We start from the raw sequence: 26,680 nt of genomic DNA, 5'->3' as shown, positions 1-26,680 counted from the left end.
AGGTAAAATGGCCATATTGTGCATGGTGAAGGTGAATAAAGCTGATATTTCTGGGGGATAGAGAGTCTGAATGAGTTCTGAAGTTTCTTTTAGGGATATATTAGTGAAGAGGGAAGCTATATCAAAACTAACCATGATGTCAGTGTCTCTGAGGATCCAACAAGCAAGATTTTGAAGTACATATAGTTTTTTGCATGGGAAGAAATGTGGTCAGTAATGAGAGAGAGAGCTCTTTGGCTAAGTGTTTTGCTGCTTTTTAAGTAGGGGAACCAATACTTTCAAGTTATGTTCTATTTGTGTATTTTTGGTAATCCATAAAACTAGGGAGGCCTAGTGTATATGGTTTAAGTTTTTGGCTGGTTTCAGGAGACTATTTTTATCTAATAATTTTTTGAGAGGCCTTTCTGCTTTGGTGATGATCCTAGTTCTGGCATAGTGTTTTAAGTGTGGTCAATTCTGCATAAAATAATGTTCATTTTGGAGACTTTGCCAACTTTAAAATGTTGTCTACATCTAGCCTGATATTGTGGGGAAGGAAGCTGTAGATGCTATACTCTATTTTTGCTGAAATTTGCAGTCTTAGTATTTCTTTTATAGTTACTGCATATTTATGGCCGAGACTGAGGCATTTGATAGCTTCTTTCTGGAGCTGAAATGAAGACTTTTTAATCATCACATATTTTGTAGATAACTGAAACTTATTATTATTATTTTTTAATATTCTTGGCTAAATTATTATTAACTCTTGGATATGGCTAGCCTTTACTTTTATAAAACTTTTTTTTTTTCTGCCTAAGCATTGGAGATGTTAAAGAGAATCATTCACAGCTTGGGGTTCAGCATACTGAGCAGTTCATTCAGGACATGGTCAACTGGGTGATGGACCAGGTGGGCACCAGACATCTGGGCAACAAAATAATAGATCAAATGTGCAATGCTATTCTATTGATCTACTACCCAGTAAATTTAAATAATGTTTTTTTTTTGATAAATGAGTTAAAGGAATGGTATAAACATAAAATTTGAAAAATCTTGCTTATAATTAAGTTTATTTTTATTGTGTAGAATTACGGAATTGTATAGAAGTTATATTGAAATTTCCAATGCAAAAAAATGAATCAGCTATTTAATAAATATTTTCGTTTATATCATAATGACAGTATTAGTTTTTGGTCATGAAAGTTATGCAATGTAGAGCCAAAGCATGAATGAATTACCTGTTTTATATTGTTTACTACCTGATAAGACTCATGAAACATACACAAAATTATTTTATATGATAAATGAAATGTGGACATTACTTGATCCCGAAAATATAACTGTTGATTATGAAATTACCATTCATCAAGCTTTATGTATAGTATTTCAGCAAGCTAACATAAATGGTTGCTTTTTTCATTTTGTAGAAAATCCTCGTAAGCATTTAACTTCATGCTAAATGTTTTAACTTTTAACTTTAATTTTGTTTTGAATTTCATATACTTTTTTATTTGAATGTATATATGTAACATAAGTAAATATGTTTGTTAATTACAAAATAATATTAATAAATGAATTAAAAAACTGTATTTTTTCTTTATTTTAATATTATGCAATTATACGTTTTCATTTTTAAATCATTTTCGGACCACTCTTTTTAACCATCTCTTTCTTAAATGATCCTACAAATGTTGATATATGATATAATTTTTCGAAAACAAATTCTTCGAAAGTAAGTTTTTCGAATGATCAGCTCTTCGAAAAAATAACATTTTTTAATTTATCGAAAATTAAAACACCGGAGGCAAATTCACGCTGGTCAGATTAGGTCTGGATTATTATTATTTTTTTTTCAATTATGTGGAAATAACTCATAGTTCATAACTTATAACTCATAAGTCTTAACCATATTTACATTTATATATATTTTACCAATATTAACAAAAAAAAAAAAAGAATCTGCCAAAATGTTAATGAAGTTGATATACCTGCTAAGCGTGCAAAAATTTGTAAGTTTTTGTCACCCACGTGATGGTCGCCCAATTAACCGTCGCCCACTTTGCTATCGCCCAGTTGTTTCATACCCGTTCATCCTGTAGTGCTTGACTAATGCTGTTGGTATTATGGTGCATGTATCCTTGAGTTGTTCTTGTAAAATCACAAAACTAGTGCGATAGTAGATATGAAGAGCTTTGGAAGATTAAATGTGAAGCCGAACTATGTATAGTTCAGCAAAGCAGCACTCATGAAAATATCTATAGAAAAATACAGAAAGTGTTTTAGAAAGTGATTAGATCAGTGTGAGAGCAGGTTGATTTGGCCTTTTCTAGTGTTTCAAACATTTTAGGGAAATTTTTGATATTCAGTTTCAAATGTGCAAGCAGTATTCTTAGGTTTAGTAGATTTGAAATTTATATAGTGTTAGCAGTTACACAAATGAGAAATTGAGTCTTAGAATGGAAAAGGATGCTATTTAGAGACTGAGAAGGCTATGGATGTGATGTCATGTGCTTGTAGACTAGTTGTGTCAGTCATCTAGTCTGATTTTGCCTGGAGATCTGGGTATTAATGAAGTTAATGGAGAGTGAGGTAATATCCGTCATTCATGCAGGTAACTGGAGAGACCTAATTAGCTGCATGACAGGTTTACTTGGTTTTCTTGACTTTTACGAGAATGTTGGCCAAATCTGAAGAAAGGAAACTATCCATGGCAAGTAACAAACAGAGTGGAAGCTGGCAACCCATCTGCAGAATGGATGGTAGACCAAAAGATATTACTTTGGTAGGAGTCTTTTATATCAGACCAGATCAGATGCTCAGAAAATGTCAATAATAAGCATATATATATATATATATATATATATATTTTTTTTTTTTTTAATAACGAAACCTGTGGTGAGATCATAATTAAAAGAAACACACATATTAATCACAGTGAAAATTATTTAATTGTAAATATTTCATCCTAAGTATCTTAGGACATCATCAGTACAGTAGTTTAAAACAATAATAGGAAAGTAATAAAATGAAATGTCTGTCATATACACAACAGCATTTACTTCACCTCATTTTGTGAATACACCCCACATCTGGATGCAAATCCTGAAAATTTGGAGAAATATATATGGTTATAATTAAAAGAAACACACGTATTAACCACAGTGAAAATTATTTAATTGTAAATATTTCATCCTAAGTATCTTAGGTCATCATCAGGACATCATCAGTTTTCTGTAAGCTGAGAAAGAAGGAGTGCCATTAAAATGATGTGTAATTAATGTATCTAGAAGAGGCAGGCTGCTGTTTTTTTTTTTTTCCCTATAGTGAATTGAATTCACTTTGCTCTCTGTTGAGGTGGAGGAGGAAAGAAATGTGTCTGAGCCATGTAGCCACATCTTGGCCAGTCTCATGGAAAAAATACTCAAATTTTAGTCCCCACCTTTAAATCAGCCAAACAGTTAGCTAAATCTCTAATTTCACTTACTGGCCATACTTCATCTTATATAAAAACTTTCACTTTCAAATCTTTAATCCAAAATCCAGTTTTAAACAATAATGATATAATGGTATGCTTTGATGTCAAATTAAATTCAAGATACCAAGAGGTTTGATGTTGCCTTCTTATTTACAGATATCCTCCTTTCCCACACTTCAATTTACTGGAAAATGTTTTCTCCTCTTCCCCACGACATTATTAATCTTTTTAATTTTGCCACCCATACTGGTTACTTCTCTTAGAAAGATACCTTATATAAACAGACAGAAAGTGCATCCATGCATTCTCTTCTTTCCCCTTCTCTAGCCAATTTTTATATGAAACATTTTGCTAAACATGCACTCTTGATATAGCCAGTCTCAAGCACTTCGATTTGGCTAAGATATATTGATGATGTGTTCTTTAACTTTCTTTACTCATATATCTTCATAAAATAAAATGAAGATAAAATTTTAACTTCATAAAAACTTGATTTCACATTAGAGGTCATGCCTATATTAGGTTAATACAAAAAACATCAGACGCTACAAGAAATACACCACTGTTCTTAATATTACTCTCAACAGGTGGATGTCTGATTGGAAAAATATCACCCTTCTTCATCCAAAAGGGTTTGGAAGGGTTGGCAGTATCTCTAAAACAAATAAAGAAACTGCATCCAGGAGATATCCTTATCGAAGCAGCTAAAGTAGCATAATCATAAAAATTATTCCACACAACATCTGTTGGGAGAATATCCCACAACACTAAATTTTTCTAGAGGCATAACATCTGAGGGGATCTTGTTGATGTTCATGATGAACGTATATGTTCCGAACTCAAGGATCAAGAAGTGGCAGCCATAAGAAGAATCCTGATACGTAGGGATGAATATCTGATTCCCACAAGGAACATCCTTACTTTTAACAAACCAGAACTACCAACATCTGTGAAAGCAGGATATATCAGCTGTCCGGTACATCTCTGTATCCTATATCTTTCTAACAGGAAAGATAGAAAAGAACAGAACAATGCATCACATACCAGGAGGCGAAGACGCAATATACCACAACAATAGCAACAGCATCTGCTGAATCCTCTTACACTGAGAAGGCAACTGTAAAGAACATATCAGTTGAGACATTGACAAGGATGTCAGTCTTGCCTTCTAATCTTGAAAGATAGGATTTACTCACTATCTCCTTTGAATCAATAAAAAGAGAAATAATCATGAACTCATTCCTAAGGATATGCAAAAAAAAGGGTTTTCTACTATACAAAAATCATCTTACTAAACAAAATAATAGAACGTGCACTTCAGAGGATTAAAAAATATGCCTCGTCCATCAATATATCTGTTTCCCCTCAGGAAACTAAAACAATTAATATGCTGATTGCCCTAGAGGGAGTGGAATTAGAAATTTGGATAGTGGATATTTTCTCAGAAGAAGAAGAAATGATATATATACTGGTCATACACAATTCTTAAAAAAGAAAAAATCCAAGACTATCGAAAACAAAATCGCTTATCATAGGAACCAGATGATACCACCAAAAAGAAATAATGGAAACATTCTACAATGGAATTGTCACGGATTACTACAAAACATTGACAGCATTGAGGTTCTCTTGGAGAAGTATAAACCAATGTGCTTCTGGTTGCAGGAAACATACCTGAAGCTGAATGATGATATGACTCTCTGTAATATTACCATTATTCGTAAGGACAGGGCTGGAGATGGACCTACTCATGTAGGCATCACTATTCTTGTGGGCAACCATATCTCCTCTCAACATATCCAAATTAATACCAATTAATTTTTTTATAGTTGTTTCTATAGTTGTCTTCAACAACTATAGAAACAGTTGCTGTAAGACTCGATCAGAAATATAATAACAGTATATTGCATCTACCACCCTCCTGCTGCAGATGTTTCTCAAGACAACTTTGATATCATATCATAGTGACAATCTCTCCCTCATAAACACAGGAAGCAACACCTTCCCTTCTTCTTCTTTCACCATGCTTTATCCCATGTTAAATGGGGTCGGCGTTCCCATCTTTAATCTTCTTCTTCTTCTAGATTCTCTGGTCCAGGGCATCTTCCTGACTCCATCCTTTCTCCCTAAGATCCTCTGCCACCTTATCCCTCCATCTGAGTTTAGGCCTGCCTCTTTTCCTCCACCTCCATATGCTCCACTTGTTTACCAACATACTCCTCACTCCTTCTCTCTACATGACCGAACCACCTCAGCCTGCTTTCTCGTACCTCTTTCCGATCAGTTCCACCTTGATCGTCCCTCTGATATAGTCATTCCTTATCGTGTTCTTCTTTGTCACACCACTCATCCATCCCAACATCTGCATCTCCGCCACCTCCATCTTCCTCTCCTGTGCATTTGTTATAGGCCATGTCTTTGCGCCATGGAGCATCGCCAGCCTCACCACCATTTATACAGCTTTCCTTTCATCTTACAACTCACTCGCTTGTTACACGGGACCCCACTCATCTTCCTCCAGTTCATCCAGCCGCATGTTATTAGGTGCTGTATTTCCTCATCTAGGTCACCATTCCTCTCAATGACTGACCTGAGGTACTTGAATTTCTTCCCTGAAGTTAACCTTTCACCCTGGAGTTGTATGATCATATCCTCGTCACACCCCGTTGATATATATTTAGTCTTTACCCGGTTAATTTTCATGCCTCTCTTTTCCAATACCTTTCTCCACTCTTCCAGGGTCTTTTCAAGCTTCTCTCGGGATCATCGGCAAACATCGTGATCCATGGCACCTCCTTCTTGATGTCCTCCACTAGTACATCCATGACCAGATCAAAGATATAGGGGCTCAGAGCTGATCCCTGATGGAGCCCTATGACAATGGGGAACCCCTCTCTCATGCCGACACTAGACCTGACCTGAGTTTTCGCTCCCTCATACATCTCCTTCACCAACCTCACATACTTTTCCGACACCACCTTCTTCCTCATACACCTTCATACCTCTTGCCTGGCCACTCTGTCGTATGCCTTTTCCAGGTCTATAAACACCATATGTAGCTCCACCTGCATCTCCCTATATTTCCCCATCAATTGCCTTAGTGCAAATATTGCATCCGTTGTCCCTCTTCCTAGCATAAATCCAAACTGCTCTTCCACCAATTTTTGTTTCCTGCCATATCCTTCCTTCAATTACTCTTTCCCATATCTTCAATGTGTGTGACATCAGCTTGATCCCTCTTTAGTTGCCACAATCTTGAACATCTCCTTTTCCCTTGTAGATCGGGACAAGAATGCTCTTCCTCCATTCCTCTGGTATCTTTTCCTGTTGGGCTATTTTCCTCATCAGATCCCATAACATGTCTACGCCCTCGCTGCCCAAGCTTCTCCACACTTCTTCAAGTATCTGGTCTGCCCCCACAGCCTTTCCATTCTTCATTTTTCTCAGTGCCCAATACACTTCCTCTCTGCTTATGTCCTGCACCGATCCTTCATTTGCCTCTCCATCCTCACACCTGTCTCTTGGATTCTCCTCATTTAGTAGATTACAAAAATATTCTCATCTTCTTCTGATTTTGTCCTCCTCTTGTAGTACTACTTCTGTGGCATCCTTTATCTGCTTAACTGATGTTATGTCTTTCGAGGCCTTATCTCTAGCTTTTGCTATTCTCAACAACTTAGCTTCACCACCGTTTCTCTCCAGTACTTCATAAACCTCTTCAACTGCCCTCGCCTTCGCCTTTGCCACAGCTCTCTTTGCACTTTTCTTTGCTAATTTATATGCCTCTTTGTCGGCTCTGGTTCTAGTCATGTCCCATTTTTTCTTTGCTTCTTTCTTTTCCCTGATCTCCAACTGTACCTCTTCATTTCACCATCATGCCTCCTTTATCCTCGGGCGGCCCCCTTTCCTGATGTTATACTGAGCACCCCTTCTCCAATTTTTCTGATATTCCGACTGTTTACTTCACACCGTTCTTCCACATCCTTTGGTAACTTCATTCCTTCCAATTCCTTTTCTTTAAACTCATTCCTTAGACCTTCCTCTTCCAATTTCCTCAATTTATTTTCCTATCTTTCCACTGCCGTCTATTCTTCTTTTCCCCTTTTATATCACAGTCTACCACAACCAACCTGTGCTGTGCCACTACACTTTCTCCATTAATCACTTTACAGTTTTTCACCTCCTTCAGATATTTCCTTCTGAACATAATATAGTCAATCTGACTCATCCTATCCCCACTCTTATAAGTTATCAGATGTTTACTATAGCCGGGTCAAAGGCCACAGCATGCTCTACGATTCTCTTACCTTTTTCATTTCTTTCACCATTACTCCAACCCCTGTATACCCTTTCTTCACCACTTCATCACCTTCCTACATGCCCATTCAGGTCTGCTCCAATGATCACTCTCTCACCATCAGGGATTCCCATTACTAATTGCTACCTGGTCTAGTTCTCTCCAGAATGCCTCTTTCTCTTCCTCATTACAACCTACTTGTGGAGCGTATCCACACACTATCACAGCCATGCTTCCTCCAATCTCAAGCTTAACACTCATAATCCGATCGTTCTTTCGGCACACATTGCAAACTTCCCTTCAGCTCCTTGTCGATGATAATTCCAACTCTGTTTCTTCCATTCTCATTCAACCCACTGTAAAACAGTTTATATCCTTCCGCCAGCTCCTTTGCTTTATTGCCCTTCCACCTTGTCTCCTGCACACACACACACACACAAGATCTTCAGCTTCCTTCTTCTCATCATGTCTACTATCTCCCTACTCTTCTCATTCATTGTACCCACATTCAGTGACCCGATTCTTACTTTACACACTCTCTCTTTCTGTTGGACTCGCTTCTTTAGCTGAACCCGTCCTTGGTTCGGTAGTCCAAGTTTCTCCACTTCTCACAGTCCTTGGGTGACAGAACTGCATGTCGCTTATGGGGGATGTCCTAGCCATTTCCTTTCTCCATTATTCGACATTTCATTCCTGGTTTTGGCATGTTTTTTTACAGCCGGATGCCCTTCCTGATGCCAACCCTCCCCATTTATCCAGGCTTGGGACTGGCACCGAGATGGGCTAACTTGCCCTGCCCAGTGCCGGGCTCAACACCTTCTTCCATATGCCTACCCAAACATTCACTGTCATTGACTTGACTCTCTGCTCATCTTCCCTTTTCTCACTATTTAAGTGGGAAACTGATAACAACCTATTTGGGAGCAATCACTTTCCCATGATATCCACTTTTTAACATGGGCAGGGCCGTTTTAAGGTAACGGCGAACTCGGTGGCTGCCTGGGACCCCTCCGTTACCTTAAATCAGAGGCCCCCATTCTCTTATTTTTTAAAATAGAGAAACGAAACAAATTTTCAGTGCTCAACATGGGCCAGTTAAAATATTACATAACCCTAATATAACTTGATTCAAAGTATTTTATGAAAATGCTATGAGGAAAGAACTTAGAATTACTTTGAAAAGCTTACTTTAGTTTTGTTGATTGTTGTTTTCAAACTCTGGTTACAAGAAACCCGGTTAAACAAAAACTGTTATTAAACTTCTTTTTATTTCGGTGCTAAGCTATGAGTTTCTCACTTTTATGGAATTAATTAACTTGATTTGGTGCATCATATGTCGAGAGTCATGAGTTTCTGACCAATGCATTGTTGATAATGCTTATGTGCAAAAATTTTGTTCACCAAAGCTGATATAAAGCAAATTGAACCTTGGAAAGTATACCTGTATTTCTAAATTTCTATTTCAAGCACTGCAAAATATAATACATAAATGAATAGAAACTTTTTTAAATCTCGAATAACTTTCATAGCTGGAATGCCGCAACAATGAATGAATCTTCTCGTGTGGCCTGCAGCTTTCTGCTTTACAAGTTTAAACTAGTAGATAAGTATATTGTGTTATTGTCTTGGTCTAGTTTGAAAATAGTTAAAAGTTTTAGTCATAGGGGTATTACGAGAACACTCTTCCCTTCAGTATGAAACGTTACCAAAGTGGTTGTGCCAAAAAAAGAAAATGAAAGAACAGGAAAAGGCTATTCAAAAACTTCCAAAACTAACATTTTTTAACAGCAGTGAAAGTGAAGTTGTTGGGGAGAATGAAGCATGTAGGAAAAGGGAAAATACAGAATCGCCAGCAAATTCTGTTTCAAGCAAGTCCTTGTGCCGTAATAGTGCACAGGAAGAAACAACCTCTGCTGATGCTACAGCAAACGTAAGTACAAATAATGACAATTATTTGTACTTACGTTTGCTGCATTTGTACAATCTTATCTTACAGGAGTACTGGGTTCAAAAAGGAACCCAGTACTCCTGTAATGCCAAAATAATCAGTGCAGCTTTAGTCAGTCATCCCGAGAATATATGGTAGGAAGTAACAACTCAGATAAAAAAAACTAGGTATTTAACACCGGCAATGGTTGTTGAATGGAGAAACTCAACTTTGAGATTGGCTTATTTATTCTCCCACAAAAGGAAAAGTATATTGTTTTGTTTGTAAATTGTTTTCAATTTCTGATTCCCCATGTATAATGAGCAGATTCAATGACTGGAAACACGGAATAAAGGCCATTTCACATCATGAAAATGGGTGGAACACAGAAAATGCATGATGACATACTGCAGTCATTTAATAGTGCATGGGCATATAAACACACAATTGGTAATCTAGTTCGACAGTGAGTGTCAGTACTGGATAGAAGTATTGAAAAGAATAATTGCAGTTGTAAAATTTTTAGTGTCTAGAGGCCTGCCGCTATGAGGAGACAACCAAACCATAGACTCGCCTAGGAATGGCAATTACTTCGTTAATATTACTTAGCTTTCTGTACTTCGCTGAAGTACAGAAAGCTAAGTATTATTCCATATTGGTGGATCCAACACCTGATATCACACACATAGGACCAACTGACATTTATAATAAGATATGTTTTTGGAAGTATTCCTAAAGAGCGATTTTTACAGTTTATTTCCATTCATGGGCATAAAGCAGATATTCTCACTGACGTAGTCAAACTACTTTTTTTGGATCAAAATAATATACCACTAATGAACTCTAGAGGTCAGTCTTATGATAATGCAGCAGAGCATTATTATTATTATTTGACACCTCTAGGGAGTCCAAAGACTCATTAAGGGAGGGCACCTACTCTACAACTCTGTCTCCACCACTCAATCCACCAACACCATCTGCCGCTTACCACCACCACTAGTATTTCCACAGTATTTCCACAGACAATCACAAACATCCATGCCCACGGCGGGATTTGAACCTGCGGCCTTTTTGCTGGAGAGCAGATACGCTAACCACTCGGCCAGCCAGGCTGGCAAAAGTTTGTCCAGTCGGCAACTAGAACTGAACTCACGACACTCTTCATCATGCGATCTAGTACCATGTATGGCACACGCCACTTCTGTTGAGTATAGATGTTAGGGAATTACAGGATTTTTGATTATCGATGTCAGGATTATTCAGGATTACAGGCTAAAATTAAGGAATGAAATAAATAAGCATTGTATATACCATGCATGACATTCCTTGAACCTTGTAGGTGTTCATGCAGTAAATAGTACCTTAAATGTCACCATTAATTTTGATTTTGTTCAAGATCCTTACAATTTCTTTTCATCTTCGCCTTATCGTTGGGAAATGATGGTTTCACGTTTGAGATCTCGGCTTAAAGTGGTAAAGCAATTGTCAAGAACTCGGTGGGTCTGCACATGCAGATGCAGTAGGTGCTATATATGAAAGTTATGAAGAAATCAGATCGAGTTTGGATGATTTAGGAGGGAGTCAGGAATCATCAGAAACAAAGCTTACAGTTCAGGGTTTAAGAGACAAACTAGAAACAAATTTTCTAACTATTTTTTGGAATGACATATTGAAATGATTTAACAGTGTGAGCCAAGTCCTCCAGAAAGAGAGCATGAACATATCTACTGCTATGAAATTGCTTAAGTCTTTAAAGGCATTTGTAACTGAGAAAAGAAACTGTTTTGAAGACTATGAAAAGTCATGGGATAAGAACTACCAGGATTCATATAAACGAATGAAACAATGCTGCAGCACTCTAACATTTGGAGATGGTGGTAGAAACACAGATGATTCAGACGTGCAACTTAAGGGCAGCAAGAAATTTAGAGTGGACACATATTTACCGATCATAGATTCCTTGGTAACTAGTTTGGATACACGAAAAAAAGAGTACGAAGAAATATTTAATAAATTTGGTTTCTTAGAAACTCTTCATACTTTAGATGATCAAGACATAAAAACTCACTGTGATGATCTAGCCAACTTCAAAGCGAAGACCTTACTTCTACAGAACTATTCATGGAATGTCTCCACTTTAGGTCACACATGATGATGATGATGATGGATATAGAATCAATGAAGAAAGCAAACGTAGGTGATAAGACCTCAACCACAAATTTGAAGAAGACTGTGTTACCATTAACAAAATTTATGCTTATATGCATAATGAACATATGTTTTCAGTATTTCCTAATATGGAAATCTTGAGAATTTTTCTTTCAATGATGGTTACTAATGTCTGTGATGAATATTCATTTTCTAAAATGAAATTTTAGAAAATGAATATTCACTAAATTTTACTAAAAAATGAATTAAGAAACAGCATGGCACAGTCACGATTAAACCACCTAAGTTTAATAATCATTGAACATGAGATTTTACAAAATATTAACTTTGATGTCCTAATACATGATTTTACCACATCAAAATGTAGCAAAGTCACTTTATAATAATAGTTTTGCTATGGGGAAGTATGTGGGTGGGAAGTAGTGAATTGTTGTGTTATTTTTGTTTTGAACATTGGCTTCACATCCACCAATGGAGTTACTTGGGACACATAATCAAAATCGATGAGTATCTTATTATTATTACTGAACATTAGGAAATGTGATAGGGGCCTCACATTTCTCTTCCCACCAAGGGCTCAAGAAGGTGTTGATTTGGCCCTGTACATGGGCATCCAATATACTACATCACAGATATCAAAGCAGAGCAAAGTAGTAAATTGAACAAGTGACTGCTCCACCTTTTCATTGTTAGCAGATTTTGATTCTACAACAATCATTTCATCTCCTATCAGTGAAGCATGTAACAAAGTATGTTATAGCAGTAGCTGCAACTGCTCCCAAAACATATAGTTGGTTTCCACAGTTTCCTAAGCCATGATGAAATGATGATAGTTGCACTGCAGCCTAAGAAGTCCAGAATGACATGGTTTTTCCACAGGCACGTCACAACAACAAACCTAATTACTTTCACATGTGCCCAGGTTTCAGTTCGATACATCCATTGTCAGATCCAGAAGGAATTTTGGATCCAATTTACTTCTTTTATGCCAAAATCCACCAATACCAAAGAAGTATATGGAAAAAAAATACAGGAAATGAAAGGCATATATACCACCTTCTATCCCTGAGTACAATGGTTGCACAGTTGCTGATCAAGCAGCAATTGTTGACACACTTTGGGAGATTTTTTACAGAAATGTCTTCAACATCTTCTTATCCCTCTCCCAGCTTCCTTTTCCAAAAAAGCAAAGAAGAAAAATAACAAATCCATTTTTATTTGAACACAGAAGAATATAATAGGCTGTTTACTATGAAAGAAATGAAGGCTGCTTTGCTTGAATCTCATCCCACTGCTGTTGGACCAGATAATATCCATTAAGTTATGGAAAAACATCTGTCAACATCAGCCATGGATCAACTGTTGCACCTTTACAACAGAATTTTTCTGTGAGAGTGTATTTCCAGGTATCTGGCAAAAGGCAATTATAATTGCCTTTCCTAAATCAGGGAAGGATCCAAAATTCCCAGGTAACTACTGTCCAATTGCTCTGACCAGCTGCATCATTTATGTTTCCTGTGTTGCTCTCCAGAACACAATCTGACTTCTGAAAATACCATTCTACTACTGATCATCTTGTCTGCCTGGAGCCTTCCTAAACATGATCATTTAGTATTGGTTTTTCTTTGATATGGAAAAGCATATGACACTGTTTGGATATTTGGAATATTGAAAGATGTATAATTTCGGACTTAGAGAGAACTTCCTTCTTTTTAACAACTTCTTATCTAACTGAATCTTCCAAGTTCAAGTGGGAACTGCTCTATCATACCCCATAACGAAGAAGAGAGTCTCACAAGGTTCCGTTTTAAGTGTTATGCTTTTTGGAATCGAGGTCAACTTGATAGCAGAACAACTTCCTCCAGCAGAATAAGTAAAACCCTGTGAGTGGATGACTTTATCATCTTGTAAGTAATATGAGGATCATAGAAAAACAGCTGCAGCAAGCAATTGAAATAGGTGCTTGCAAATGGGTTTGGGTTTTCAGAGAAGAAGATTTTTACACTTTTGTCATAGACATGGTCTTCATTCTGACCCAGAACTTCAACTAGGACAATCACTAATTCCAGTTGCACCAGAAGCCAAGTTCTTGGGACTGATATTTGACAGTAAACTCAGTTTCCTCCCCTGCATATGTCAGTTAAGAGACAAGTACTGTAAGCAATGAGCATTCTACACACACTATCTTCCACCCACTGTGGTGCTGACAGATCTTTTATGCTTTATTTATACAGAGCATTGGTATGATCAAAACTTGATGAGTCCCAAGTCTATGCTTCTGCTAGGGAAAGTACCCTGCAATGGCTAGATCCTATTCACCATCTGGAGCATGTTGCACAACACCCATTTCTAGACTGTACATTGAGGCAAACAAACCACATTTATTGCTTCGATGCCAGCAGTTGCCTCTGTTATACATAACTAAAATAAAATTCCTGCCAGAGCACTCCATGTATCCAACTGTCATCCATAATTTGAGAATCTCAACAATATATGACAGACTGCCATAAAACCCTTTGGTTTGCAGAAAAAAAAATTCTTCTACAAATTGTAGAAATAGCCTTAGATAATATAACTCACACACCATCAAACCTACTTATACTGTGTCAATCATGCATGTAGCTTTTTTTTCGGCTAACAAAATTTTCTGCCCCCTGCTGTCATCTACTAGCATATCTTCAAAGCTCATAGAACTAATTACTCTGATTTTATGCCTGTCTACACAGACAGTTCAAAATCAGAGGATTAGTGGAATCTTATGCCATCTTAGTGGGATTGTGCAGACAATATTTTATCTGCACAATCCCACTAGAGTGTAACAGCTTTATAGCAGAGCTGTATGCAATAGAGCTTGCACTAAAATACATCAGATTTCATCGCTACCAAAAGTGCAGAATATATTCAGACTCGCAAAGTTCTCTTTAGGCAATAAGAAATTTGGAGCTACGGCAACATCCTGTGCTCTCTTTTGAATTAATCACTTTCTCTCAAAGTTATGGAAGTTACACCTTGATGTATACTTCTGTTGGATTCTAAGATATATTGGGATTAAGGGAAATGAGGCTGATGATATTGCAGTGAGGTGAGCTCATTTCGCACTCATCCACCATCTGCCTGTACCATACACAGATTATTGGCATATTATCAGACAGAAGCCCTATCCCAGTGGCAGTTATCTTGGACCAGAGAGAGACTAATAATAAGCTGTACCAAATTAAACCTGAAATTAAATTCTGGCAGTCTAGCTTGCACAGAGTTTGAACAGAGGAAGTTGTTCTTTCTCTGCTCTGCATAAGTCATCTTACACACACTTTCCTACTGAGGGGTGATGTGTGTTTTGAACTCTGGACTATCCATCACTCATATTTTAATCTCATTTCATCAACGAACACATTCATTATTTTAGCCACTTTTGTAATCTGCCAGAGGCCTACACACTTAGACAGATTTTATCAGACTCATTAACTGTCAACCTGGTTTTTGAAGTTTTTACAGAAAATTTATCTTTACCACCTTATATAAATTATATAAGGTGGTAAAGGTGGTGAATAAAGGTATGAATAAATTATATAAGGTGGTGCTCATTGGTCTAAGTTATTGTTTTAAATCTGTTTCATATTCATCTTTTGCATTTGTTTTTCTACACTGATTTTATGCTGTCTTATTTATTAAATAGTATACTTTTAAGAAATGTTTAATTTATTATCAATACACTGGTATTAATATGAGAAACTAATTAAAGTGTGTAATTAAAAAAATAAAAACATATGTAATTAAAGACCTAAAGGCCTTTAATTGCACTGCCTGTTGCTTTGGATGGGTGTTTTTGGCTGTTGGGCTGTCTGCCAATGAGGGGTTTCTCATATGAGAGGCAGTTTGATACAGCCATATTTGTTGAGGTTGGGGTAGTGGATGAGATTTGCAGCAGAGTTGAAGAAAAGCCTCTTTAATCTAAATTTTTTTCGTTGGAGTAACGTGGCTTTTTTTCTAACGATAATGTGCCAGGTGGTCTGCTAATCCTGAGCAACAATAGTGGTGAAAACACATGTAATCCTGATACTCTGATATATGGATGTTGGCGGTCCTACCTGTTTGTCCATAGCATAAATGGTTGCAACTGCAGGGTGGCACCCCGTACAATCCAGGTAAATCCAGAGGTTGTCACTGGTCTTTTGGGGGAGCAGATAAGGGTTGCTAGCTTTTTGTGCAGTTTATGAGTGGGCACAAGATTATGTTTTTTTAAGATCTTGGCCACCTTTTTTGAGATGCCATGAATATAAGGGGATGGTGATAGATTTGCTGTAATTGATGTTTGGGAGGGAGAGAGGTGCCTGGTGTTAAAATTCTTTTTATTTGATGGGAGGTCAAAAAGGGTTTTTTTTTTATGTGAGTTCTGTGTTAATTTATCTGAGCAAAGCAGTTTTGCCCAGTGGACCAAGGTTTTTATAGTTCCAAATTGTTGGAAGGGGGAGGGGTGATGCAACTGTTGATGGATGTATTTACCTATGTTAGTTTGTGTCAGTTTTCTGTTCAGAGATGCATTTGGTTGTCTTGTAACTAGGGTATCTAGGAAGGGCAGATTGTTATTTTCTGTTCTGTTGTGAATTGGATCCTAGGATGTTGGCCGTTCAATTGGGATAGGAAAGTGTGTAGGGTGTCCCAGCCATGTGGCCAGATCGTGAATACATCATCTACATAGCTTAGCCAAATAGTGGATTTTAGGGGGGGGGGGGAGAATTTAGGGCATTCTTTTCGAATGTCTCCGTGAAAAAAGTTGGTCAAGGGGAGAGAGTGGGGATCCCATTGCTGTACCCTTTGTTTGTTTGTAGAGTTTTTCCTTGCCAAACATTGAAACTGACCATTAAATCAGTGTTGCGTTGCATAGCGTGAGGTCTTGTATACTGGACTTAAAATGGACTCAGTTTATGATATGTGACGAGGTATTGCCAGTAGTACAAGAAAGCACTTTGGCTAAATGTTTAGCTAGTTTGTAGGTGGGGGTGAGTTTTTACAGTCTTCAACAGGGCATAGAGGTACATCTTCTTTATGGATTTTTGGAATCTCATAAATAGTTGTCCATAAAAGTTGTGCACAATTTGCGCTGCATGCCCAGGACACCATACACACTTCCATTTGAACAGCCAACATCGTAGGATCCAATTCACAACAGAAATAGAAAGTAACAGCAATCTGCCCTTCCTAGATACCTTGGTTACATGACACCCAAATAAATCTCTGACCTTCACAGTCTAGAATACCTCCCCCACACACACACTTAAATATATCCATCAGAAACTTTATTTCACTGGGGAAAATGAATTTGCTCTCATAAAATTGCACTTAATGCAGAACTTACCCACATAAAAAAAAAAAAAAAACTTTTTTGGCCAATGGCTACACCTCCCATCAAATAAAAATAATTTTAACACTACCCCCCCCCTTCCAAACATAGATTACAGCAAATCCAAGGCCATCCCCTATATTCATGGCATCTCAGGAAAGGTGGCAAAGATCTTAAAAAAAGCACAATCTTTTGACCATTTATAAACTGCACAAAAAGCTGGCAACCCTTATTCACTCCCCCAAAAACAGTTACAACCTCTGAATTCACCCAGAGTGTACCAGGTAGCCTGCAGCTGCAACCAATCATACTATGGATAAATGAGTAGGACAGCCAACATCCATATATCAGTGCACTAGGATTACATCAATTTCCACCACTACGGTTGCTCAGGATTTGCAGACCATTTTTTCCAATGAATCCTGTGCATATCCATCACAGGATTCATTGGAAAAAAGCCACCTTACTCCACCAAAGCAAATTTAAATTTGAGAGGCTTTTCCTCAAATCTGCTGTGGCTCTTACCAACTATCCCAACTTCATCAAACATGGTTGTATCAAACTGCCTTTCATAGGGGAAAACCCTCATCGGCAGACAGTCAACCCAACACCCAAAAATACCCAACCAAATCGGTGGTGTAATTATATACGACTTTAGGTCATTTTGTATCTCTCCATCTTTGTTACTGAAGTGTGCATGTGTTTAATACCAGTGTATTAATCACTGAAGATGTCGATTTAACTTCAGCAAAATATAGGAAGTAATAATTAAATAATTTTAGTTATCATCTAGTCTACGTTGGTTATTTCCTTAAATGACACAATGCTGGAGAATCAATGTATAACCATCAACACTAGGATTTATGATTACTGTTTTTATTTTGAATTTTAAATATAGTTTTTAAACTTATATAATCCATTTATTAGTTTATTAGTTTTTTTTGTCTTTTTGCCATTAAACCTCAAAACAAACTGATATTAGTGTCAGAACATTGAGTGTATTAATAGTAAATAAATTCTAATTTTTTTAAAATTAAAAATTAAATTTTTTTTAATTTTCAAAAAAATTTAAAAAATTAAAATATATATTAGGTTATGGTGGGGTACTTAAGGGTCAAAGCTGTATAACTGAGAGGAGACCTCCATATTGCCTTTAAAGGAATGCAGAGAACCGACCAGGGCTTCTGACCTAAATGTCCAATCCTCACCTTCTCGTGGTGCACCCTGTTGGGTATTTACCTGGATACTGAATGAATGAGGATGGGCTGGCAATTTGGGATTTAACCAACCAAATTGTATTCTTATTGGTTAAACCAAAATAAAAAATGATGGTACAACATGACAAAATTTCATGCCGGTTGGGGTGTCGCCTGGTTAAACAAGGCCCCTGTTGTTTTTGCAACGGCGAACAGAGAAATGTCAGCTACTGGAACAAATCTGAAAACACACCTCAACTCAACATCACCAGAGTTAAAGATCGGTACTATCAACATACGAAGCCTGAATGGCAAAGATATGGAGCTAGCTGAGGAATTAGATAAGTACCAGATCGACATAATAGGGGTGACTGAAACAAAAAAGATAAAAATTGGTGAGATCTTTCTGAGCAATAAATACAAAATGTTATATTCAGGCAATGACAATCAAGGAAAAGAAGGAGTAGCCATAGTATTCAAAACAAAGTACGAGGCTAATCTTCTTGAATGGCAGGCAGTCTCAAGTAGAGTGATGTAGGCAAATATAAGAATGGGGAACTGGACAATGAGACTTATTTGTGCCTATGGTCCCACAGAAGGTTCTGCTAAGACAGAAGTGGAGGAATTTTTTGAGGCTTTAGAAAAAGCAACTGACACAATGAAAAAGGAAAAGTTGATCCTTGTTGGGGATCTGAATAGCAGAGTAGGAAATGATTGTGAGACATACAAAAATATTTTGTGAAAATTTGGAGAAAATAGCAAATCTAATAATAATGGCAAATACCTGTTGGATTTCTGCTCACGACATGGACTGGTTATTACTAAAACCATGTTCCAATATAAAAATGTGCACAAATTCACATGGAGAGAAGATGCAAAGAATAAGAAAAGTCTCATTGATTATATTATTGTTGATAGTGATGTTTTCTCCCTGGTACAGGACACCAGAGTGTGCAGAAGATTTGATATTAGAAGCAATCACTATTTAGTCTTGAGCAAGATAAAATTGAATTTCATATTGAAAAGAATAACATGTAAGAAAGTTTTAAAGTGAATAAAAGTTGAGCAGCTCTCAGATGTGAACTGTAGACTAAAATACACAAAGATTATTGAAGAAAAAATGAAAGAGTTTGAGAACAGGAACCAAACCTTGGAGATTCAGTCGCAAGCCTTGAAGAAAACCCTGATTGATTCAGCCAGAGAGGCATATGGTCAGGTTGTCTGCAAGGATAGAAAAATCAGGACTCCATGGTGAACCCAGGAAGTTAAAGAGGCAGTGAAGGAAAAGAAGAAATCATATCAAAAGTTCCTGGCAAATAAGTCAGCTTTTGCACTTAGAGAATACAGAGACAAATGTAAGAAAGTGAAACACTGTGTAAAACTAGCTAAACAAAAGTCATGGGAGGACTTTGGCAAGAACATAGAAAATAAATATCAAGAAGGTGGTAAGATATTCTTGAGGTTGTTGAAGAAGCTTAGAAATGGAGGCATGAGTGCTGTAAAAGGAGTTAGAGATGATAAAGGTGACATGAAAACATGAGAAAAAGATACCCTTGAAGTATGGAGTAATTACTTCGAAAAATTGCTAAATGAAACAAGCAGTGATAGCACAGTGGTAAAAAACACTCAAAAGGCATACAGTCAGGAATACATATCCATACTTGAAGTAGAAAAGCCATCGAAGGCTTGAAATGTGGAAAGGCAGCAGGTGTAGATGATATTCGACCAGAAATACTGAAGTATGGTAGTATAAAAGTCTTACAGTGGCTGCACTGCATAGTTCAGAAAGCCTGGACAGAGGGACGAATTCCGGATGATTGGAGTAGAGATCGAATAGTGCCCATATATAAAAAGGGAAATAAAACTGAATGTGAGAATTACAGAGGTATTTCCCTACTGAGTGTTCCTGGCAAGATATATGCAAGTATTATTATTATTATTAAACAAGACCTCATGGAGTCACAGGCTCATCTAGGAGGTCTTTTTATCTCACACACATCTCATCATACCGTATCTTAAACACATTCAAACTCCTTGCAGACACCACACTCTCAGGCAAGGCATTCCAGTCATTCACAACTCTGCACGAAAAAAACCTGCCTCTCACTCCCCTACTCACACCCTCTTTATACAGTTTCCAGGGATGAACTCTGGTGCTGCCCTGATCTCCCACTATTCTCTGTAGAACTTCTCCACCATTGATCCTATAACAACCCCTTACCAACTTGTAGGTCTCTATCATATCTCCCCTCTTCCTTCTCTCCACTAGACTCTGCAAATTACATCTTTTCAATCTTTTCTCATACTCGACATTCCAGAGGTCAGAAACTACCTTAGTCAGTCACCTTTGGATCCTTTCCAACATCTCTTCATCCTTCTGAAAACCAGGTGACCAAATCTGGGCACAATAGTCCATGTGTGGCCTAATGAAAGCCTTATACAATGGAACAAGAATCTCCCTACTTCTACACGTCAGTGTCCTCCTCATCATTCCCAGAAGTCTTTGTGTTGTCTTCACAATTTTGGCGATGTGTCCCCTAAATTTTAGATCCTTATATACTATCACTCCCAGATCTCTTATTTCCTCTACTTCCAACGATATATTCTCACCAATCATAAATTTTGCATCCCATCTTTGTTTTCCAAATTTTAAAACCTTACATTTTGCAACATTGAACTCACATCCCCATTTGCTTGCCCAATCACTCAATTTATTCAAGTCTTCTTGCAAGGCCACAACATCTTCACTACTCTTTATGGTTCGTCCCAACTTTGCATCATCTGCAAACAACTGAATATCTCCATCCAAATCTTCGCCAATATCATTAATATACAAGTTAAATAGTAATGGCCCTAAAACAGATCCCTGAGGCACTCCACTAGTGACTTTCCTTTTCCTGGATATTGCACCCCCATACACAACTTGTTGATACCTATCAGATAGCTGGTCTCCAATTCAATGCACTAATCTAATATCCAACCCCATCTGCTCTAGTTTGACTGTCAACTTATCATGAGGTACTCTATCAAAAGCTTTTGCGAAATCCAAGTATATTACTGTGTATCCTTCTCCTCTGTCCAAGGAAGCAGTCACTTTATTGTAATAAGTAAGTAGATTACTAAAACATGACCTCCCTTTAGCAAATCCATGCTGTCCATCAAAGATTATACCATTGTTCTCAACACAACTCTGGATCCTAGTTCTCACAAGCTTTTCCAACAACTTAACCACAACACCTGACACACAGATAGGCCTATAGTTTGATGCTTGAGTTCGATCACCTCCTTTATGAAGTGGCACAGTCTTGCCCTCCTTCCACTCTTTAGGACTTGACCAAGTGCAAGACTCATATTAAAAAAAAATATATCAAGGCAGGTGTCAACTCTCTGGCACATTCCTTCAGAATCCGTGGTGATATATTATCAAGTCCCACAGCCTTATTTACATCTAGTTTACTCAACTCCCCAAACACCTCTTGCTCACTTACAGTCAGTCTCTCCTCCCCATCATCAACTGCTCTTAATCTCTCCATGAAGTCACATTCACAAGATTGAAAGATCTTTATGAACTGCTCATTAAGTATCTCCACCACACATTCTGCAACAGCTGTCTTTATACCATTTCCTCCAATCAATGTCATCCTTCCATAATCATTCTTTCTTTTGCTGGCTACATATCGAAAGAACTCCCTAGGATTCTTTTTAGCTTCATTAGCTAACTACTGTTCATACCTCTCTTTAGCTACTCTCACCAACCAAGTCAAGTATACTTGAGAAATGGTTGAGAAGAATTGTGGAAGAAAAGCTTGGTAAAGAACAAGCTGGATTCAGGCCAAATAGAGGCTGTCAGGATCAGATCTTACTTTACGACAATAGTCGAGAAAGCATGAGAATATAACAAAGATCTGTATTTAAGTTTTGTCGATCTGGAAAAGGCATATGACAAGGTGCCAAGAGAGAAGCTATTCAATACGCTACAGTTATATGGTGTCAATGGGGCATTATATCAAGCAATGCTTAGAGTGTATTTGAGTTGTAAGTCGGCAGTTAGAATTGAAGGATGTACAGGAAGATGGTTTAATGTTTAATCTGGTGTGAGTCAAGGATGTACATTATCCCCTCTGTTATTCATTATCTATATGGATCACATTATGAAGGAAAGTGGTATTAAACATGATATCAGAATTGGAGATGTTAATGTCAACTCTTTGCTTTATGCAGATGATGCTATACTTCTGAATAAATCCGCTACAAGTTTGCAAGATTCTCTAAGTTGAATAACTGTTGTAATTGATGTGGTATGAAGGCCAGCATTGAAAAGACAAAGCCAATGAAAATAGGTAGAATTGTTGAAATTGTCAACTATGTTGTGAACTGGGAACCAGTGCAACAAGTAAAACATTTCAGCTACTTAGGCACGATTTTTAGTGAAGATGGTAAATTAAATATGGAAATAGACAACAGAATCAACAAAGCTGGTATGGTAGGAAGTCAATTGAATAAATTCATGTGGAATAAGAGAGAAATTAGTCGGAACACTAAATTAGCTGTATACAAGACAGTGTTCAAACCAGTTTTAACTTATGGATCTGAGAGCTGGGTCAGAAGTAAAACACTTGACCAAAGACTAGAGACTGCAGATATGAGAGTCCTGAGAAAGATTTGAGGCGTGAACAGATGGCAATATCATATTAAAAACAAGGATATTAGGAAAGAACTTGACATTGTCAGCATCCAGGAATGCTTTAGCAGAGCTAATCTCAGAATGGGCGAGGAAAGATTAGCAAAACAAGTGTTCTCTGCCAGGTTGGCAGGAAAACGACCCAGAGGAAGACCAAGATATAGATGGATTGATACGGTATAGTGTGCCTTAAACGATAGAAATATAAGATCTGATAATGATAATATTGGAGTCTCGACAAGTAATAGACTGATTTGGAGGAAAATTGTAGATAGGAAGTTAGTAATTATGCAAATTTTTCATGTAGTACTATCATATCCTGTTCACCCCTTGACGGTACATATCAGGAATTTGATGATGATGTTATGGTAATTTTATTAAATTTCCTAATTTGAAACATATGCAGAACACTATTGAAACCTTTCATAAAAACTTCTTGCTTCATGCAATTTATGTGTGTGCCTTGTTTGTTTTTGGAAAATATTAATAGTACATATTTATTTTGTGCTTATTTTCTGTTAATAAAATTTACACTTATGCTATACATTTTAATTTAAAGAAGTTATAAAGAATTATTATTGAATATTGTTATTATGTTTTATTGTCTAGACATTTTTAAATTTTACTTTCTGATTTTTGGATGTTTGGTTTTGAAACAGGTGCAACTGGTGATCGATTAAAAGAAGCAACAAAAATCAATCTCTCTTTATCAGCACTGGGAAATGTGATTTCAGCACTTGTGGATGGCAAATCAAAACATATACCATATAGAGACTCCAAATTGACAAGATTGCTACAAGATTCCCTGGGTGGAAATACGAAAACTCTCATGGTTGCTTGCCTTTCTCCTGCAGATAATAACTATGATGAAACTCTTAGCACTCTTCGTTACGCCAACCGAGCAAAAAATATTCAAAATAAACCAAAAATTAATGAAGATCCCAAAGATGCATTGTTAAGAGAATATCAGGAGGAAATACAAAGACTTAAAGAAATGCTGAATTGCCAAAATCCGGTTAAAGAGTTGCATACTGGAAAAATATCTAGAAATAGTAAGATTTTATGATATAGAATTCTGAAAGATTTCATGTCACCCCGAAATTGTAACACACACGCAATCAACACACAATGTATTAAGATGTATGTAGCAAATCTTATTTATCTGGACTTACAGAACTGAAAGCCAATTGTTGGCTGTTAAAGGACTGAGTGGAAGTTTTTTATGAGGAATATTTTCTGATATATGCTTAGTGGGTCCTATTAATGGACTTTGAGACTGGAATGGAGCTCCAGTTTTAAAATGGTAAGTTGTGTTTTAAAACAGGTTGATATGTGTAAATTACCAAAAACAAGATGGTCATGAAATTAAATTTTAAATTTAGTTTTGTGAGCACCTTGTTTTTGGTAATTTATGTTTATTAACATGTTTTAAAATGTAGCTTATCATTTTTATAAAGGGAAGTGCCATTTTGTTTAAATAAGTTTTGCTATGTACAATCATGTTGAGTTTACAGTTTTGAATGGGATTATGGAGATATGATGTTACAGAGGAAATTACTTGCCAGTCTTAAAAAAAAAAAAGTGATGAACACACAATGCTAAACAATAATGAAGATATATTGCTTTTCATTAGAACATTCTGAGGACAACTAATAGTGAAATTATCTGTTCTCAGTGTAAAAAAAAAAAAAAAAAAAAAAAAAGTTATTATCATGTCATACTTAATATAATATACTTGGTATAAATATGTGTGGACATATGAATATAATTTCTTGTGCATAATGGATATTCACAGTAACACTGAATTATTGTAACACAGTAAGGAAATTAATGTTTTGCAATAATAACGCACTTCCATTAAATAAATTTCAATTGGATAGTGTTTCTTTTTGACACCTACATGGTGAGTTTGTGATTTATTTTAAAATCCCAAATGAATATTTACTTTATGACAAAATAGTAGTTGTTTTCTTCTTTGTGATGAAATAGACATCGAATTTGATCTTTTAAAATTTTGATCATTTAAAATTTTGACACAGTTATCAAACATTAAATAAAAGATTTTTTTTTTTTTTGTAAAGGATGTTAAAGAGTCTTTTTTTTCCCCCCTTTTGGTAAAGGATTTTAAATTGACCTATTAAGTAATTTGAATTCAATACAAAATTATATACTTACCTCTGCAAATATGTTCTTTAAAACTGAACTTGCAACAGCCACATTTCTCAATGTTATAGCAACATTTCACGCTTACCTCCTATCTTTTTCTTTAAGTGCTTTTCCTAATAGAGTTCAGCGACCGCCTTTGCCAATTCACTTCTGTCTTTAGTGGCTCTGTGTTCAGTTTAGTCCATGTCCTAAGTAGGTAGCAGTTTTTCTTCTTTTCACAATATTAATTAATTCTTGATTTTTATTTATTTGTCTCAGTATCTCTTCATTTCTCACCTTTTCTGTCCATGGGATCTTGAGCATCGTTATAAATATCCATATTTCAAAGGCTTCCAGTTTTTTTTTATTATATTTGCCTTTAACGTCTATGTTTCAACTCCATATAGTAAATTTGATCATTATTAGCACTTCGTCATTCATACTCGAATTTCAATGTTTAAGTCGTTGTTAAACATCGACAATCAAACTGTTTTACAATTTCAGTTCTTGATTTTATCTCCTTTTCACAGACCAAACTTTCATTTAGCCAGGATCCCAGGGATTTGAATTTGTTCACTTGTTCGATTTTATTTCCATTTAGAATTAAGTCAGCTGTTATTGAAGGGTTGTTGCTTATTATCATTTTTTTTTTGTGTTAATTTTTAGGCCCATTTCTGTGCTTTCTTTGTTGACACATTCTAGGAGTCACTGAAGATCTTGAATATTTATTGCAATTAAAGCAGTATAATCTGCCTAGCATAAGTTATTTATTAATTGGCCATTTATGATTACTATTTCCTTTCTTCCTTCTAAGGCCTTGAGGAAATAAGACTTCTGAGTAGATGTTAAATAGAAGTGCAGATAGTACACATCCTTGTTTCACACCTCTTTTAATTTTGATATTGCTTGTCCTGATGTAGTCTGTTAGGACAGATGCAGTCTTGTCCCCATTAGAGATTTTTAATGATTCTTACATCCTTATCATCTAGGCCTATTTGTTCAAGATTATATTCCTTAAATTTATTAAGTCTTTTCTGTTATAAGAAAATAGTGCCTTAATGTATTCAATCCAAACTTGTTCTTTTTTAGATGTTTTTAGGATTATCTCTCCTTTGTTAGTCCTAAGTAGCATAGGATGATTTTTCATTAATCTCGAATTCTTTAATTTTTTTTTTTTGTGAAGATTGAAGTCATCGTGTTTTTTTGTAGATCCTCAAATTCATTACATTTTTCTTTCATCCAGTTTCTTTTGCCTCTTTTATTTTAGATTTTATCTTTACCCCTGTCTTTATATTTTGTAGTATCTTTATGCAGTCTGCATTGGTCCATAAGGGATAAGATCTTGGCACTCATCCAATCCTTATGAGATGTACTATAACCCAGTATTTCTGTACTTACTTTTAATAAATCTTCTTTTAGTTTCTTTCATAATTCATTCACTTCTAGTTCGTCATCATTGGAGTTCCAAGG

The 26,680-nt window shown here is 36.4% G+C and overlaps 1 protein-coding gene across 1 annotated transcript in view; it reads left to right on the top strand.

Moving 5' to 3' along the window:
• Positions 1 to 26,680, top strand: part of Kif3C (Kinesin family member 3C) — a 685,271-nt gene that overhangs the window by 174,091 nt on the left and 484,500 nt on the right. Inside the window, exon 6 of the mRNA XM_090406914.1 lies at positions 23,725 to 24,117. Coding sequence (XP_090263040.1) covers positions 23,725 to 24,117 — 393 coding nt within the window. The remainder of the gene's footprint in view (positions 1 to 23,724; positions 24,118 to 26,680) is intronic.

This window comes from Typopeltis vanoorti, chromosome 17 (assembly GCF_054136105.1).
Source record: "Typopeltis vanoorti isolate ZY-2024b chromosome 17, IOZ_Tvanoo_1.0, whole genome shotgun sequence".
Taxonomy (NCBI): Eukaryota; Metazoa; Arthropoda; class Arachnida; order Uropygi; family Thelyphonidae; genus Typopeltis; species Typopeltis vanoorti.
This window is presented reverse-complemented; position numbering and strand designations above follow the sequence as displayed.